The 19,040-nt window shown below is 42.9% G+C and overlaps 1 protein-coding gene across 3 annotated transcripts in view; it reads left to right on the forward strand.

Annotated features, from left to right (window-relative positions):
• CHL1 (cell adhesion molecule L1 like) overlaps positions 1-19,040 on the forward strand; it is a 76,077-nt gene that overhangs the window by 25,309 nt on the left and 31,728 nt on the right. For all 3 annotated transcript variants that reach the window (XM_077821152.1, XM_077821154.1, XM_077821153.1), the window contains 7 exons: positions 140-324; positions 6,872-7,003; positions 8,537-8,674; positions 9,686-9,797; positions 10,246-10,412; positions 12,255-12,420; positions 13,437-13,561. In XM_077821152.1, the coding sequence (XP_077677278.1) occupies positions 140-324; positions 6,872-7,003; positions 8,537-8,674; positions 9,686-9,797; positions 10,246-10,412; positions 12,255-12,420; positions 13,437-13,561 (1,025 nt within the window). The remainder of the gene's footprint in view (positions 1-139; positions 325-6,871; positions 7,004-8,536; positions 8,675-9,685; positions 9,798-10,245; positions 10,413-12,254; positions 12,421-13,436; positions 13,562-19,040) is intronic.

The raw sequence follows: 19,040 nt of genomic DNA on the forward strand, positions 1-19,040 counted from the left end.
AATTCTGAAATCATGATCTAGCAAAGGGAAATGTATAAATTTCAACATTCGGTAGTTATACTGATGTGAAATGTTACAACTTCTTTCTTTTTTTTTTTTTTTTAAATTAAACTCAACATCTTCTTTCTTTTTCTGCTAGCCCAACTCCGCATCTTAACTGGATCAAGGCTGGTAGAGATTTGCCCAAGGACAGAGCAGTGACAGAAAGTTTTGGAAAGGTTTTGAAGATAGAACAAGTGTCTGCAGCAGATGAAGGAACTTATGAGTGCACCGCAAGCAATTCTATGGGGAGAGTGAAACATGAGTTTCAAGTTCACGTGGAAGGTGCCATTTATATTTTAATGGGTTTTAGATTTTGAATAATAAACAAACAAGGGTGTCAGAATCTCTGCCACTGTAAATCAGCACAATTCACTGAAGTCTGTGGAGCCTCATTGAATTATACCAGCTGAGGATCTGGCCCTATGATTTTATATTTGCACAGTGTAGCATTAAATTTCATGTAAAATGATTTTTTTTACAAACCATGAAGATTTTGTAGAATGGGAAGTAAAAATGGTAATATATGCAAAAACAGTAATCTAAAATATAAAGATATGCTTTAGTCAAGCACAGGTTGTTGGATTAAATTCTGTGACATGTGTTATGCAGAAGTCAGGCTAGGCACCCTAATGTTCACTTTTGGCCTTAAAATCTATGAAACTATCAGAGGTATAATTTACTTTTTTTTTTTTAAATATAGTAACTTTGACTGGATCTTGCATGCTTTATTCAAATATAACTCCTAATCTGTAGAGAGTAAAGTCTGTCTGATAAATCCAAAGCATCTTGCATAGAAAAGAAAAATTAGGGGAAACAATCCTGGCCTCAATAATGGGAACATAACGTAGTCACAAAGAGTCATCTCTGTGGTTTTAATTATATTTGCCACCATTTGAAAGGTGTCAGTGATGTCTCAGCTAGATTACTGCAGTTTTCTTTCCTCGCTCCCCTCCAGGTTTCTCAAAATATCACAGTTGAACAATCTGCTTCATTTCCTACCACATTGTATTGAAACGTCTCAGTCTCACTTGCGGGACTCTGCTGCTACCTATATTTCTGCCACTGTGGTACACTCCAGTGCTCATTTTTTACTCTGCTAATTTTGCTCATCTTTGTGATCCCTTGGCCTCATCTTCTTCAGAACCCAAATTCTACTGTCACACTACCCAACACGTCTGGAACCACTCCTTCCTCTCCAGTGCACCTGGTGATTTCATTCTTCTTCTAATCCCTCACCCATGCCTACTTTTTTCCTGCCAACGCTGATCTTCACTAGAGCACTTCCCTGTGACACTCTCATCCGTAAATGAACTTACCTTGGGTCATCAAAAGGGATGGAGTGTCCATGATCTTCAGCGTCAAAAGCAGAGGCGTGAAGGAGTAATTTCATTAGCTGGTAGAAGTAGCCGAAGGTGACATGACACGAGCCAGTGTCTCACACGACAAACCTTTACAACTTGTAATATTAATAAAATACTCTCAAAGTTAACATAACAGGACAATTTAAGTGACTGTAACTCTTGACTGCAAAAACAAACAGTCTTCCCCAGGAGCTAAGGAACTCACTATCTTCTTACTTTTCCCTACTTGCTCTGTTTTATAACCCCTACTAATCTGTCTCCCAGCAGTTTTTTATATCCTCACTCATTAATGTTATCGTTACTCCTGTACTATCTGTGTACGTTAGCCTGGGGGCCTGTCTAACTTTAGATCTGCAAACTGTATCTCTGCTTCCACAAAGGCTAGAGAGGCCAGCTCCTACCAGTAAGATGCCAACACAAATTACTGTCTCCAGCCCTTCACTAAAATAATGCATTGTTGAACAATTGCTCTATTAGCGTCGCCCTTGCTGACTCTGGATAGCTTTGTTGACCTGTAGTGGCTGAACCACATAAAGGTTTTTATGCGTCTGCTGCAGCATTTGGTTAAGAGACCTGGTTCTTTCCATGCAGGCCATTGAGGCTCATGCTTTTAGACCAACATGTCCAGGTTCTATCCCCAGGGACAGCAACACCCCCCTTCCTGCCCACGTGAATCATTTTACATGAGCATCACATTTGAAGTTTCCCAGTGTATTTTCTGGATTTACTTAGGTGATAAAGTCCATAGGCTAAGGACACTGTCAACTCTTAACAAACCATGATTAATAATAAAGCACAATGCCTTTCTTTGCTTTTGCAAGGCAAATAATAATATGATGATAGCACGTAGGTACACAGCTCAAGAATTAGGGCACCACTGTATAAGGCATGGTGCCTGCCCAGGAAAAAGTCAGGAAGCTCAGGAACTTACTTGTCCAGTACAAACCAAGAACTAGAGGCTTGTGGCTCCTTTGAAGTTCCCTGACACCCAGTTTAGCTTGCAATGTATGCTATGACAAGACGTACCATTTGGATGAGACAAACAAATGGTGGCGGGTGGACAAGTTAATGGAGCAAACTATGACACAATAAAAAGAAGTCTCAGCTCACTGCATACCTAGCCATTGGCAGCTAGCACTTCTTCATAGACATCATGGAAGAGATTCAGTCTTAAAATAGTGACTTATATCATATCACATAACAGCATAACAAAGCACATGATTACTCCAGTGTAACTCTTTTGAAATCAGTGGAGCTTGCACAGATGTGTGCATTTTCCTATCCGTTATTATTATCTATTTATTTATTTATTTACTGGCGAAGGTGAAACTGAGTGATAAAACCAGCCAGTGTAGTATCTTACAATAGGCATCATGCAAACTGGGTGGGTTAAGTAACAATGCAAAACACTTCCATTGTAAATCAAAAGTGAGAAACAATCTAGGGTCAAAATAAACTCTAGAAAAGCATCGCCCCATAGTTACACAGAGGATGAGTAACAGAATGAGTTTGCAGATAAATGCCTCTTCTTCAGAGTTAATAGGGCGATCCAGCTGCAGGACAGGGCAACGTGTAATGTTGCTCCTTCAGGAATAGAGTAGCGACAGAACGTGAAAGTCACAATGTGATTTCTGCTTCCAGGGCACAGGGATGTGGACCATCCCCCTTTCTGTATCAGGTTATTGCTCCATGTGTGCATTGGAGGACCCACTCACCCACCACCTGCTCACAGGGGGACTATCAGCCTGCTGGCAGTTGCTCTTCCTCCCTCCATCACTAAGAAAGCTCCAGGGATGTGGATAGCCCATGCAGGACCATGTGGTGACTCCTTACTCCCCCGTATTGCTGTGTCCAGGCACACAGCAGGGCTCACAGTTCCCCCCACAGAGCAGAGTACAACATTTAGTGATATTATCATTTTGTAATGTTACTATCAGCCATGCTAATGTAGCTGCTATTTTGGGTAAGACACCCAAAATAGCTCTGGAAGGAAGATACTGAAACATAATTGAAAGACTCAGCAAAAACATTTTTCACTTGCCACGACTAAAAAAGAGACTCCACTTTGCTGAGAGAAATGTGCTCCTATGCTATTAAGCAATCCACATCTGCCAGCTGCTCGATTTTAATCTTCACTTCCCCGTCTCTCCTCACTTCTCCATAGGCAGGCAACCAGAGAGGAAGAACAGCCTTTCAGGTATCTACACAGCATTTTGTCATATGATATGACTGATCACTCCCTGTCATTTGACACAACCCTGTTTTGTATAATATTTATTTCTCTTCCTGAAAGTGGGGAGGAATGGGACACCATGGCCTGGAGAAGTTTCAAATGCTCCTGTCGTGGAAGTTGCTGACTCTTAGAAATCATTCCAGATGGTATGGAACGTCTCTACAGTAGCTGAATATTTTAACAATCTGGTCATGGTTTTCTCAACTGTAAAAACTGAAGCCGTCAAAGCAATTGTAGGAGCTTCAAAAAGTAAAATGCAAGGGAAATAACATTAATTAAGTTGTTCAGTATGTTGACCACAGATCTCTACAGGAATAAAAGCTATGTGATGAATTATTGTTTCTGTTCATTAACCAGCAAGTCCCCAAAAACCTAGAACCGCTATTTCCATGTAAAGAATGCTTTTTATGAGCGCTATTAAACCCCTCTCCCCTGCATAGAACCAATGTCGGTTGATACCACTAATAGGATTTAGATCTATTAGGAGTCTCCTCCCATGCAACACGTTAGGCACAAGTGAGCCCAAAGAGTCTCCTTTTCTAGAGTTTCAAACCAATAAATGTCACTAACATCCATCACAGAGCACATATTCAGTCTCATTCTCTCTCTGCGCACATGATGGGGTCAGCTCCTCAACTGGTGTAAATGAGTGTAGTTCTATTGACTTTGGTGGAGTTACACCACTTTATAGCATCTGCGGATGTGACAATTTTTCCTCTATGAATGTGCATAGGGAGAGAAAATTAAACAAGTAAGAAAAATTACTCTCCATGCCACTATCTAGTGTTATATCAACAACTAGCACTGCTCTTCTGCCCATTCTCTCTCCTATTGCTAGAGTATAAATCAGAATCTAGCTCTCATTTCCACGTTGTGTCCTCTTGCTGATACTTAAGCATGTCCAAACAAAACCTCAGACTTCATAACAGCATTCTCAAGCAATGGCATTTGCAGGCAGCCTATTTACTAATCCTACAATAGTTTGAGGGCCAAGATTCAGGCAATTATGACAAAGCATATGGAAATGTTCAGCCAGCAAATTGTTTGACTGCTTGAACCTTTTAATCTCTCTTTTTGAAAAGAGATAGAGCCTGGAACATTAGAATGGTGACAGAAAAAGCCCTGTTGTTGCTGAGAGAGAGGTTCTTTAAAAAAAAAAAGAAACAAATTGTCATGGTTTCAAACACTTTTATTTATTGAATATAATCCACCAAAATTTAAAATGCTTATAACCTCTGAAGCTTTTAACTAGCACAATGTCTGGCATCATAACCCTGATCTTGGTTGGGGTGTCTTGTCTTTATTGTCAGAATAATAGTAATTAATAATATAACTAGGGGCATCATTTAAAAAAAATCACACACGCCAATTGTAATCACAGCCCCCAGATTCGCAGCTGTTTTAAGAGGGGTGAATTGCCCATGGAGGTGGCTGCCTTTACTCATCTTGCTCGCACAAATCAGCAACTTGCTGGCATAAATGTGGGATTTTGCAGATGCAAGTGGTGCATGTTCATATTTGATGCCATTGCGTTTAATATATTAATAGGCAGCACAGCACCTCTTCCTAATCGAGAAGGGCTTCTCTAGTGTCTTCATGGTGTGGACTACATTTTAATACTGAAATTGTCTAATAGACTCAGAATTGCATAACATCGATGAGGCAACTCTAGCAGTTTCTTACTTGAAAAACATTAGGAAAGTACTTAAGCTGTGTATTTTTAGCTCTTCTTTAATTCAACGGAGCAGCAGGAGACGAGGAGCTAGCACCATGTGGCAGGCAGCCTCTTTTGGACTATCAGTAGTTCTCCATCAAGAACCAGTGATCTAGGGGTACATTTTGGGAACCTTTGTATTAGCGTATTGTCACCATCTCATTTCTGTGTTGGTCCTTATCTTCAAGACCTTCAATGACCTGGGCTCTGAATATCTAAAAGATTGCCTAAAGCTCTAGGATGAGGACTGTGGTTAACAACACCACTTCTCAGTACAGCTGGTCTATGCAAGAGACAGAGCTTTGACTGATTCCATGCTGTGGAACAAACTCCTCTAAGAACCAAGGATCTCCCCACCTTCTGCTCCAGGTGCAAGACCTGCTGCTTTGACCTTCTCTAATGAGAACACATAGCAGTGTTTACATATTTAAGAAAGAAAAGGAAAACCCTACCAAAACAAACACCACACTACACACTCTATTCTCCTCATTAACATAAACATAGTGTTTACTTCCTGTTCTAAGAACAAGGAAAGATGTCAGTACAGCACTGCATCTCTGGAACCACCATGTGGACAACTTTTAGCACTGTTGACTTTTGAGTGGTAACTGCTCTATCTTGAACATTTAGGGCCTGTTTCAAAGCCAATTGAAGGTCAATAGAAAGACTCCCATTTACTTCAGTGATCTTTGGATCAGGCCCCTAGGATCCCAGTTGTCTGGCTATTGTGAGGATGATGCAAAGGTGTCAGAAATCCCAGGAAACCTCTCTGGTCCATGCAAAGAGATAAGCTTGGATTCAGCCCCTGCATTTCCTGAGTCACCAAAATATTCTTAAGACTGCAGGTTCTTCCGTCAGAGACCTATATCCAGGTCCCATTGAATCCTCCCAAGGGGAGGATTTGGTTTGAATAGATATTTGCATTTTCGTTACATTGGTTACATTGCATGTCTGTTGTTAAGAGTTCCATATTGAGGATGTTTCTGGAAAATATCAAACCAAGCAACCTTGCCATTTTCACTAGCCTTCCTGGTGCACAAACATTTAGCTTTGCACTTACAGCTCAGCATTTTCACTCAAAACACTGTCCACTTCTGACAGCCTCTCCTTGGCATTTAATTTCAACAAACACCATCTAAACAGAGGAGAATGGTGTATATTTTATTTTAATTTCTCTGGTAGAATTGTTTTATAAATCAAAATAAAATAAGACAATATATTTATCCTTTAAGAGAGAACCTGCTCTGCAATAATGACAGGTTTCAGAGTAACAGCTGTGTTAGTCTGTATTCGCAAAAAGAAAAGGAGTACTTGTGGCACCTTAGAGACTAACCAAGAAAGCTTATGCTCAAATAAATTGTTTAGTCTCTAAGGTGCCACAAGTACTCCTTTTCTTTTTGCTCTGCAATAGTAGATAGTGTGTGCCATCTGCTGGAAGACATTAGTGATAGCAACATCTTCATGAACTTTTATTCCTACTCGTCGTAACGTCTCCTGAAATGTTATTTTCTTTCTTAACAGAACCTCCTCAGTGGATAAAGAAACCCACAAGTGATGTTTACAGTATAAAGTCAACTGCTTTGCTATTGTGTGAAGCTACTGGCAAACCTGAGCCAACTATAAAGTGGAAACGTAATGGGATACCTATTGATAGTAAGTAAGGGTACAAAATAGTGTGCTCATGCAACGCCGAAAGACACCGGTTTTTGGCGGGTGGGATCAAACCGGGGGCCGCTGGAGCTTAGTGCATGAGCCTCTACTGCATGAGCTAAAAGCCAACTGGTTGTTAACTAAGGCTGTAGAGCAGACTCATTTAACTCTTTCTCTAAGTGGTCTCAGTGCCACTAGATGGAACAGAACACCACACCCAGAAGGTGTGTGGGTTACACTCAGCTGGACAAGATTAGCATATACTATACTCCCAGCACAAAAGTTGGTGCATAAATCGAAATGCATCATATGACAGTTGATTTGTCTGGTTTAGCCAAAGTGAATACTTCATGGTGATAATGAAGGGAGTAGAATTAAAGCAACAATAATATGGAAGCTACAACTGTAATTTAAAGCCTATGTCCAGTCAGGGTATGTTTCTCATCTTTAGGAACATGGATCAGTCTCTTACAATACTAGGGCCCCACTAGGACTTATAGACTAGCACAGAGATAAGCCACAAAGTGTCTGAAGAATAGAGGCCCTGCTCCCTCCTTGTTCCTCCACTGGCACTATCTGCTTGAATAAGAGTGGGGAAGGGTTAGGCCATGTCTCTCTCTCTCTCTCTGTCACAGATACACCTGAACTAGCCAGCATAGCAAGCTGCATGCTGAACCCCTCTAATGAATTCTAGCTGAGAAAATCAGAATTCCTCCCAGAGTGAGGCAATCTGCAGCATGGCCCATCCATTCTCACTCCAAGTTATCCAGGACACCGTCTACCCCAGGGATCGGCAACCTTTGGCACGCAGCCCGTCAGGAAAATCCGCCGGGATGGTTTGTTTACCTGCAGCGTCTGCAGGTTTGGCCGATCTCAGCTTCAACTGGCCACAGTTTGCTGTTCCGGGCCAATAGGGGCTTGGGGAAGTGGAGGCCAGCACGTCCCTCGGCCCATGCCACTTTCCGCAGCCCCCGTTGGCCTGGAATGACGAACCGCAGCCAGTGAGAGCCACGATTGGCTGAATCTGCAGATGCTGCAGGTAAACAAACCATCCTGGCTGCCAGCGGATTTCCCTGACGGATCACGTGCCAGAGGTTGCCGATCCCTGGTCTATCCCATCATACTGTATATATAGGTGTAAAGAACATACAGTATGACTGAAATTCAAAGTTTTTTTAGGTGATTTGGACATTCTTCTTAATGAGAACTGGGTAGTCGGATGCCTTAGGTGCTTCTGGAAATCTGCACACACACATACAAAATATAAACCGTGCTATTTCTGTCATTGATAAAATGTTTCTGGAGATAAACATGTTACTGCAAGCCAAGTTATCCACTTCTTTTTCTCCATGGGAATGATGACATGTGCAATACTTTAGAGCAGCTTTCTGGTGGTTGGGGAACTGTTAGCCTAATCCTGAAAATGCAGCTTGCCCCTTTGGCATGCATCTGAAATGGAAGCAGTTGAGAGATGCTCTGTGAACTCAAAGTGCTGATCATTCCTCATCCTACTGACATGGTTTGATTCTTTTCAAGAACGGACCTATAGGGGCAGAGTCTCTGCTGGGGAGATCAGCATTACCAACCTACAACTGCAGGACAGTGCAGTGTATCAGTGTGAGGCAACTAACAAGCATGGTGCCATCCTTGCCACTGCCAATGTGAATGTTTTAAGTAAGTACCCCACAACATTAGATTCTTTATGGAAAGGATGCTGTTGCCAAGGGACCCAATCCTGTTCACCAATCACTGCTTGAGGATAAATCGTGGGAGTAAAAGTTTGTACGATCAGGCCCACAGTTGTTAATGTTTTAGCAAAGCTGGCTGTTGTTCTATGGCTTTCATTGTTAACCTCAGGATTCTATCAAGTTCATTGTAACTTTGCATTGGTCCAAAATATGAAGAGATGCAATTTATTGTGTAATCTGATTCAAAGAGCCTTGTATCACATGCACGATATTATACATTTAGTGGAAGCACAGAATGACTCGTGTACACTCTAGTTTAAGAACTGTGCCTCGCTCAAAGACTTCTATTAAATAAAACAATAACTGATAGTTGAGTTGAGACTGATGGTGTGGAACCGGGATTGTGCCCTTAACTGTACAATTATATTATTACACAGATCATTAATCTGGAACTTCAATTTTTATTATCAATTTGTTCATTTAAGAAACAATCATGATGCTGGGAATTGACTTAGTGGAAGCGATCCCCATCGGCAGCAGAACCAATGTAGTTTCCGCATCCAGACCAAGATTTCTGGAGCATGTCCTAGGCCCTACAGCCCCGGCATGTCATAGAACCATCCTCCTGTTGTGTTTGCAGAGTGGTCCTTGAGAGGGAAGCCAGGGACTAGCTACAGAGAAGGAGCACGGTATAAAGAGAGAGAGTATGGCAATGAATTGCTCATTAAGTAGATACACCAGCCATCGACCCTTATGAGCTGGTGGCAGTAGCTGTCAAAGCATCTGAGCTGCAGTTGCACTGAGCAGTGGTAGGACAGCTGGAAGGTCCAGAGTTGGGCGGATTCCTCATTGTGCAGTTCCCTCTTGCACCAGCCCAGTTACTTGTACTTGTGGTGGGGCTAGTGGCAGGGAGGGCTCTGGAAAGAGGATCTGAGAAATAACATGTTTGATTCTAACTCCGAAGCATAACATAACTGATTTACATTCTGTTTTGCAGATATTGCTCCATTAGTTCTAACCTCAGACAGTGAAGACTATGCCACAGTTGTTGGTTTCAATGCTTTCTTGCACTGTCAAGTTTTTGCTTCACCTCCCGCTGTCATTACTTGGTAAGCCATTGATAACTGTTTGCCTGCTGCTTGTTTTAAATCGCAGGTTTTATATTGAACATGTTATTTAGCTGTACAAACGCATTGAAACTTTTCACTCATCATGTTTGAGTTAAATTTAATAATGAATAAGATAATATCAGTATGGTGGACTTAAACAAGCTTTTTATCCAAGGATCTCAAGGCATGATGCTGTACAAAATTAGAAAACCCCACAACATCTGTTTGAGGAAGGTATTATAATATCCAATAGGCTGATAAACTGAGACATGGTGTGGCTAAAGTGACTTGCTCAGAGATATTCAGCCACTCCGTGGCATAGCTGGGAACAGAATCCAGAAATCTTCATCTTATTCCTTTGCAATTATCGCTAAACCTAAATTTCTCCTGGTGTGAAAGCCTGGTTCCAAGACTTGAAAATAATTGGTAACCATTATTATACTGTTAGGATGAGGGATGACAGCACAATGCCACTTGAAGGTCTGCGGTACACTGTATATGAAAATGGCACCTTGGAGATCAGAGAGACAAAGAAAGAAGATTCTGGGTCGTACACTTGTTGGGTGACAAATTTGGTTGGAAAAAGTGCAATCACTGCCAATCTGGGTATCAGAGGTAACTTCTCATTTTATGAATAGACACATCTTTGAAACATGTTAAAGCTTTCGAGAAAATGTATTCCAAAACAGAGGTATATTCTGCTTCTTGCAATTGCATCAAAAATTATCACATGGTTTATAAGCAATACTTGATTCAGAAGGACCCAGTCCAGCAAAAGAAGCAGCATCATGTATGGATGATGCAAGGGACAACTATGCAAGGTTTAATGAAAGGAATGTCCAAGAATCAAGACAAGGTATGCACTCTTACATATTTTGTGCATGGTCCTTCCCCCATGAATAGATGACCCTCACATTGTCCTGGGCTCTGCAAAAAGAATGACAAGGCACAAGGAATGCGGCTTAACTAGGTCATAGCTTTATTAACTAACACATCTGGGAACTATCTGGCAATAACTTGTCCAGTGCAGATCAAACTTCCTTCTGTAATCCATACCACCTTGTGGAGCATGGCCATCATCCCATCCCCTTCCACACCATTAACCTGGTCCCAGCAGCATTGCTGCAACCCCACTGCCATTCCCCTCTTTTGATTGTTGAGGGCATGGGTATTGGGCCCTTGTTGTACCAGACATTAGGAACCTCCCACCCCATTCCCCACTTCTTTAGGGGTTGTCTTCTCCAAACTCTACCACCAATTCCAATTTGTCAGGGGATTGGATCCCCTAGTGCATGAGCACCTTCACTGGGCACCTGCCAAGTTTCAACAACATGAATGATAACCCCCTCCACTCTCTCAGGTTAGAGCAGGATCTGGGTTTGGGGCACTTGCTGTGGGCATTATACTAGTAGCCTTTTTGAGACTGGGAAGAATTTTTTTCCATATTCCTATATTGGCCTGAGCACTGTCGAGGGGAGGGTTTGCTTCCTCTCATCAGCCCTGAGACTCAGAGGATATGCTGGATTTATAATGTTTGGCTTTTGGGATAATTATAGCATTCCTGTAATGTGTGTTACCTTTAAATTACTGATATGTACTCTCAGCTTTAACTCCATTTTAACACAGGTTTTGGGGGGGGGGGGTTGTGTGTGTGTCTTGAAATGGAGGATAGTGTTGGACAGGTACAGTTGAGAACATAATCTAAAGTCAATGGGCTGCACATGTTACAGAGGGTTTAGTGTAGCCTGAAGAACTACTAATGATGCATGAGTAGGAAAGACTGCAGTTCGACTGAGCGAAAGATGATTTTGCAGGTTTTGTAGTTAGGTTTTGTTTTGTTTTGTTTTGTTCCCTTTCTTTTTACTTGTCAGCTGGACACAATTGTTTAGAAATTAATGAGAGACTATAAATATGGGAACACACAATGAAATGTTCACAAAGCTACTTTTCACTGTATGGCAATGTAGCCAATTGCTTTCCATTACTTAGTCTTCTGTTTCTTCATTCAGATTGATTTTAAAATAACTAACTTGATTGTGATATTTTTTCCCTACTTGACTTTAATTCGTTTGTAATTTTCTCTGGGTCATTGCCAAAGTCTATTTGAAATAGGATTGGGCATAAAAATCGTAGTCAAGTTTTTCTATCTCATTTATTTTGTCATATACTGTAACAGACCATTAGCTAGGATGTTCACCTGTGATATTTTCCTATAAACTCCTGATTGGCTGTATGATCCTCTTTGATATGAATTGAACTCAAAGGAAAATGCTTTTATAGTACACTAAATGTTAGCCCAACCTCAAATCAAAAATATTCCTCCTTAATTTGACTAGTGTGTAGGAAAACTACAGTATATTGCTCTTATGATTATTGTCTGCATTTGAATTTCTTGGTGAAAATGTAGGACAATCACCTGTATATTGCTAATCAGAATATCTTTCTGTGATCAACCAGATGCTACAAAACTTGTTGTTACTCCTGAAAACCCACAAGTGTTGAAATCACATTCAGTTTTATTGAAATGTCAGTCTGAATATGACTCACACTTGAAACAAAGTTTTAAATTATCCTGGAGGAAAGATGGAGATGAGTTGCAAATCAACAGCACAGAAGATGGCAGGTAATCTTGAGAAAAAACCTCTCCTTGTTTTGACTCTGAAACAATACTGTGTTATCTGTAGCATGGTTAATTTTGTTCCCTATGGATAGGATATTTTTTATAGCTTTAAGCCAAGTCTGTGCATATCATAGCTGTTCATGCAGTGCATATCTTTTTGTGAATGCACTCGTGTTCTTTCAAATATTTTAAAGCTTTGATTTTATTTTATTTTTTGAACCAAGCTTTGCAGGTAGGTTCATATATACTTGCTATCCAGTGGTGCAGTATGTCTCATTTGGCAGGCACCCTACACAATGAAGTATCAAACGTGGCTGCCTACCCTTCATCCAAGTGTGAAATACTGGCTCCCCTGCAGCCACTGGGAGTTTTATCATTGAGGTCAGCGGAGCCAGCATTTCACCCCAGTTGTTCAACACTGGGGTGCTAGATGCTTAGCGAGAGCTAGAAACATGAGTTTAAATAGTATACGTTAAAAGCAGTGTGTTTCTGAGTGGTTGTGTCCTAAGCATAGGAATGAATGAAATGAGGGCTGAATTTTGCTCTCTGTATAGTTTTGCCGTTGAATTTGATATGACTAGGATTGGGCCCCTAATCTTATGAAGAGTCCAGAATGGACAACTCCTTTATTTTTTTAGTCACGGAAGAGGTGCAGCCCCCCACGCTCCACCACATAATATGACTGAGCACATGCATAAAGACTGAGGGCCAGATCCTCACTGAGAGGTAAATCAGCATAGTTCCATTCAAGACAATGAAGCCATGCCATTTACACCAGCTGAGGATCTAACTCTGAGCTCTAAATTGCTACAAAAGTAATATTCTAAAGTACAATGTGTAATATATCTGCAGCTAAGACACAATTTTAAATAACAGACATACACCACCACTGTATTATTCCAAATGTGTCTGTTATCAAAGGCGTGCATGAATGTCAGGAAAAAAATGTGTATCAATAATATGCTTCTTTTCCAATTCTCTCTCTCTCATGCTTATGTAATTTCTTTTTTGTCCTGAAGGATAATTACTGAAATGGATACGTTGTTTATATCAAGTGTGACATTAGAGGATCAAGGCGTTTACACCTGTGTGGCTAGTACATCTCTGGACAGTGTCACAGCCGAATCCCAATTAATTGTCCTTGGTAAGTAATTTTTTCCCCCTGGTTTGCACGCTACATCCAAAAAGTTAAACAATGTTGTAATTCAGACCAGTTTTTCTACACACTCAGTTCAATTTATACAACATCAGTGGCCTGGTTTTCAGAGATGCAGAGCACCTGCATCATCTATTAATTTCAGTTAGGATTATGCTTTCCAACATCTGTGAAAACTGGGCCCCAGAGCACAATATTCTGATACAACAACACATGTAATAATGTCCTTGTTGAGCGCCATTCATCATTTTCTTTTGTGCAAGAGGCAATCACACCAGCTGTAGGAGCTGTTGAAGGCTGGAAGCTCTAGTTGCATTGGTGGAAAAGTTATGCTGTCACTTTGCAACCTCACGGGGGAGGATTCCTCCATCCCAGCTTCCACAGAGATCTCTGGCATGCAGCCTAGCCGCTTGGACTATCTTGGTTTCAGAATATGGTATTACAGGGGCCGCCCATGAGAACTTATCAGTTTTGACTTAGCTATATACATAAGTCTGCCTTGCTATTTGAATACACCCTATGCACCCCTTCAGTTATGATTGGGAATATCTTTCCTGCAAAAATAGTGAGGCAGTTTTATTTTGTTATCTTAAGTCCTGAAGCTAAAGTACTTATATGTCCCCCACTACCATAGTAACTGAGTGCCTTACAATCTTTAATGTAGTTGTCCTCACAAAATCCCCTGTGAGGTAGGGATGTACTAGTATCTATGTACTAGTCAATTACTAAGGGCTATTGTCGTATTTGCTACGGCTAACAGAGTCTTTTAGTTCAAGCATCTGAGGCTCATGCTTTAAAATCCTGAGGTCCCAGGTTCAATCCTTGCATCTGACAGCTTTGGGCTCATCAATCTCTATATGTGACACTGCCATCACGAGACGGGGACAGAGCACCACACAGAACAGGTGCAGTTACACCCCCATTTTACAGAAAGGAAACTAATTAGGGCTTGTCTACACTTGAAATGCTACTGCAGCACGACTTATGCCAATGGGAGTGGTTCTCCCACATCAGTGTATGTAGTCCACCTCCCTGAGAGGTGGTAGCTAGGTCAATTATGTGAGTTTTTCACATCCCTTAGTGACATAGCTAGGTTGACCTAACATTTTAGTGTAGACTGGACCTCAGGCACAGGGAGACTAAGCGATTTACCTAACGTCACACAGGAAGCTAGTGGCAGAACTGAGACTTGAAACCCAGCTCTCCCAAGTCCCAGGCTGGCACCATAACCACTGGAGAAGCCTCCTTTTCTCCTGACACGGCTATGGACTGCCCGCAGCTCTGCCCACGTGAAGCCCTATTGAAGTCAAGGGTGGGTGAATTGATGCACCATTGCAGAATCAGAGCCTAAGTACCTATCCAAGGGAATTGGATATTAACAGGAATGTTATTTTAAAGCAGAGGTGGGCAAACTACACCTCACGGGCCACATCTGGCCCATGGGACCATCCTGCCCGGCCTGTGAGTTCCCGGCCGGAGAGGCTAGCCCATGGCCCCTCCCCTGTTGTTCCCCCTCCCTCACAGCCTCAGCGCTCTGCGCTGCCAGAGCTCTGGCCCACCGCTCCTGCCAGGCAGCACGGCTGGCTCCAGCATGGTAAGGGGGCAGGAAGCAGGGGGACCCTGCGGGAGGTCAGGGGACAGGGAGCATGGCTGGGGTTGGATAGGGGGTGGGGTCCCGGGAGGGGGCGGTCAGGGGACAAGGAGCGGGGGGGTTGGATCATAGAATCATAGAATATCAGGGTTGGAAGGGACCTCAGGAGGTCATCTAGTCCAACCCCCTGCTCAAAGCAGGACCAATCCCCAATTAAATCATCCCAGCCAGGGCTTTGTCAAGCCTGACCTTAAAAATTTCTAAGGAAGGAGATTCCACCACCTCCCTAGGTAACGCATTCCAGTGTTTCACCACCCTCCTAGTGAAAAAGTTTTTCCTAATATCCAACCTAAACCTCCCCACTGCAACTTGAGACCATTACTCCTTGTCCTGTCCTCTTCTACCACTGAGAATAGTCTAGAACCATCCTCTCTGGAACCACCTCTCAGGTAGTTGAAAGCAGCTATCAAATCCCCCCTCATTCTTCTCTTCTGCAGACTAAACAATCTCAGTTCCCTCAGCCTCTCCTCATAAGTCATGTGTTCCAGACCCCTAATCATTTTTGTTGCCCTTTGCTGGACTCTTCCAATTTACCCACATCCTTCTTGTAGTGTGGGGCCCAAAACTGGACACAGTACTCCAGATGAGGCCTCACCAATGTCGAATAGAGGGGGACGATCATGTCCCTCGATCCGCTCGCTGTGCCCCTACTTATACATCCCAAAATGCCATTGGCCTTCTTGGCAACAAGGGCACACTGCTGACTCATATCCAGCTTCTCGTCCACTGTCACCCCTAGGTTCTTTTCCACAGAACTGCTGCCTAGCCATTCGGTCCCTAGTCTGTAGCTGTGCATTGGGTTCTTCCGTCCTAAGTGCAGGACCCTGCATTTATCCTTATTGAACCTCATCAGATTTCTTTTGGCCCAATCCTCCAATTTGTCTAGGTCCCTCTTTATCCTATCCCTGCCCTCCAGCATATCTACCACTCCTCCCAGTTTAGTATCATCTGCAAATTTGCTGAGAGTGCAATCCACACCATCCTCCAGATCATTTATGAAGATATTGAACAAAACCGGCCCCAGGACCGACCCCTGGGGCACTCCACTTGACATCGACTGCCAACTAGACTGGAGCCATTGATCACTACCCGTTGAGCCCGACAATCTAGCCAACTTTCTACCCACCTTATAGTGCATTCATCCAGCCCATACTTCTTTAACTTGTTGGCAAGAATACTGTGGGAGACCGTGTCAAAAGCTTTGCTAAAGTCGAGGAATAACACGTCCACTGCTTTCCCTTCATCCACAGAACCAGTAATGTCATCATAGAAGGCGATTAGATTAGTCAGGCATGACCTTCCCTTGGTGAATCCATGCTGACTGTTCCTGATCACTTTCCTCTCATGTAAGTGCTTCAGGATTGATTCTTTGAGGACCTGCTCCATGATTTTTCTGGGGACTGAGGTGAGGCTGACTGGCCTGTAGTTCCCAAGATCCTCCTTCTTCCCTTTTTTAAAGATTGGCACTACATTAGCCTTTTTCCAGTCATCCAGGACTTCCCCCATTCGCCACGAGTTTTCAAAGATAATGGCCAATGGCTCTGCAGTCACAGCCGCCAATTCCTTTAGCACTCTCGGATGCAACTCATCCGGCCCCATGGACTTGTGCACGTCCAGCTTTTCTAAATAGTCCCTAACCACCTCTTTCTCCACAGAGGGCTGACCATCTATTCCCCATGTTGTGATGCCCAGCGCAGCAGTCTGGGAGCTGACCTTGTTCGTGAAGACAGAGGCAAAAAAAGCATTGAGTACATTAGCTTTTTCCACATCCTCTGTCACTAGGTTGCCTCCCTCATTCATTAAGAGGCCCACACTTTCCTTGGCTTTCTTCTTGTTGCCAACATACCTGAAGAAACCCTTCTTGTAACTCTTAACATCTCTCGCTAGCTGCAGCTCCAGGTGCGATTTGGCCCTCCTGATTTCATTCCTACATGCCCGAGGAATATTTTTATACTCATCCCTGGTCATATGTCCAACCTTCCACTTCTTGTAAGCTTCTTTTTTAAGTTTAAGATCCGCTAGGATTTCACCGTTAAGCCAAGCTGGTCGCCTGCCATATTTACTATTCTTTCGACACATCGGGATGGTTTGTCCCCGTAACCTCAACAGGGATTCCTTGAAATACAGCCAGCTCTCCTGGACTCCTTTCCCCTTCATGTTAGTCCCCCAGGGGATCCTACCCACCTGTTCCCTGAGGGAGTCGAAGTCTGCTTTCCTGAAGTCCAGGGTCTGTATCCTGCTGCTTACCTTTCTTCCCTGTGTCAGGATCCTGAACTCAACCAACTCATGGTCACTGCCTCCCAGATTCCCATCCACTTTTGCTTCCCCTACTAATTCTTCCCGGTTTGTGAGCAGCAGGTCAAGAAAAGCTCCCCCCCCCCCAGTTGGCTCCTCTAGCACTTGCACTAGGAAATCATAGAATATCAGGGTTGGAAGGGACCCCAGAAGGTCATCTAGTCCACCCCCCTGCTCGAAGCAGGACCAATTCCCAGTTAAATCATCCCAGCCAGGGCTTTGTCAAGCCTGACCTTAAAAACCTCTAAGGAAGGAGATTCTACCACCTCCTTAGGTAACACATTCCAGTGTTTCACCACCCTCATAGGGAAAAAGTTTTTCCTAATATCCAATCTAAACCTCCCCCACTGCAAATTGTCCCCTACGCTTTCTAAAAACTTCCTGGATTGTCTATGCACCGCTGTATTGCTCTCCCAGCAGATATCAGGAAAATTAAAGTCACCCATGAGAACCAGGGCGTGCGAACTAGTAGCTCCTGCGAGCTGCCGGAAGAAAGCCTCATCCACCTCATCCCCCTGGTCCGGTGGTCTATAGCAGACTCCCACCACTACATCACTCTTGTTGCTCACACTTCTAAACTTAATCCAGAGACACTCAGGTTTTTCTGCAGTTTCGTACCAGAGCTCTGAGCAGTCATACTGCTCCCTTACATACAGTGCTACTCCCCCACCTTTTTCTGCCCTGCCTGTCCTTCCTGAACAGTTTATAACCATCCATGACAGTACTCCAGTCATGTGAGTTATCCCGCCAAGTCTCTGTTATTCCAATCACGTCATAATTCCTTGACATCACCAGGACCTCCAGTTCTCCCTGCTTGTTTCCAAGGCTTTGTGCATTCGTATATAAGCACTTGAGATAACCTGCTGATCGCCCCTCATTCTCAGTATGAGGCAGGAGCCCTCCCCTCACAGACATTCCTGCCTGTGTCCTGGATGTGTCAGGGGTTCTGAGGGGGCAGTCAGGGAGCGGGAAGTGGGAGGGGGCAGATATGGGGTGGGGGCCAGGATGTTTGGGGAGACACAGCCTTCCCTACCTGGCCCTCCATATAGTTTTGCAACCCCGATGTGGCCCTCGGGCCAAAACGTTGCCCACCCCTGTTTTAGGGTCAAGCTTTTGTTTTTGTTTTAATTCAATCCATTTATTTTCTTGGCAGAGGCTGCAGCAGGACTTAAATCACTCACCCTTCAGGGTTTTGTATTTACTTCATGCTTTAATGATAAATGCTGGTTTTCAATAAAAAGTAAATTAGCAACATGACATGCCTTTTATTTACAGTACTGTACATTTATACTACTGTGTAATTCAAGATGTTTTTGACTATTTGTTGTACTACTTATGAAAATTCCATGAAAGGCTATATTCCCGTTTAAAAGTTGACCTGCTTGGGGGGAAAAATGGTCTTGATCCTTTTTTGTTTTTATTATAATGTATAAGCCAGATGGGAGTTTAAAAAAATCTGTGTTTTTCAAACTAAAAATTCAAGCCTTTTCTGTCCTTGAAAATTCTATGGTGACTAGAGAA

This window comes from Eretmochelys imbricata, chromosome 7 (assembly GCF_965152235.1).
Source record: "Eretmochelys imbricata isolate rEreImb1 chromosome 7, rEreImb1.hap1, whole genome shotgun sequence".
In the NCBI taxonomy this organism is placed as follows: Eukaryota; Metazoa; Chordata; order Testudines; family Cheloniidae; genus Eretmochelys; species Eretmochelys imbricata.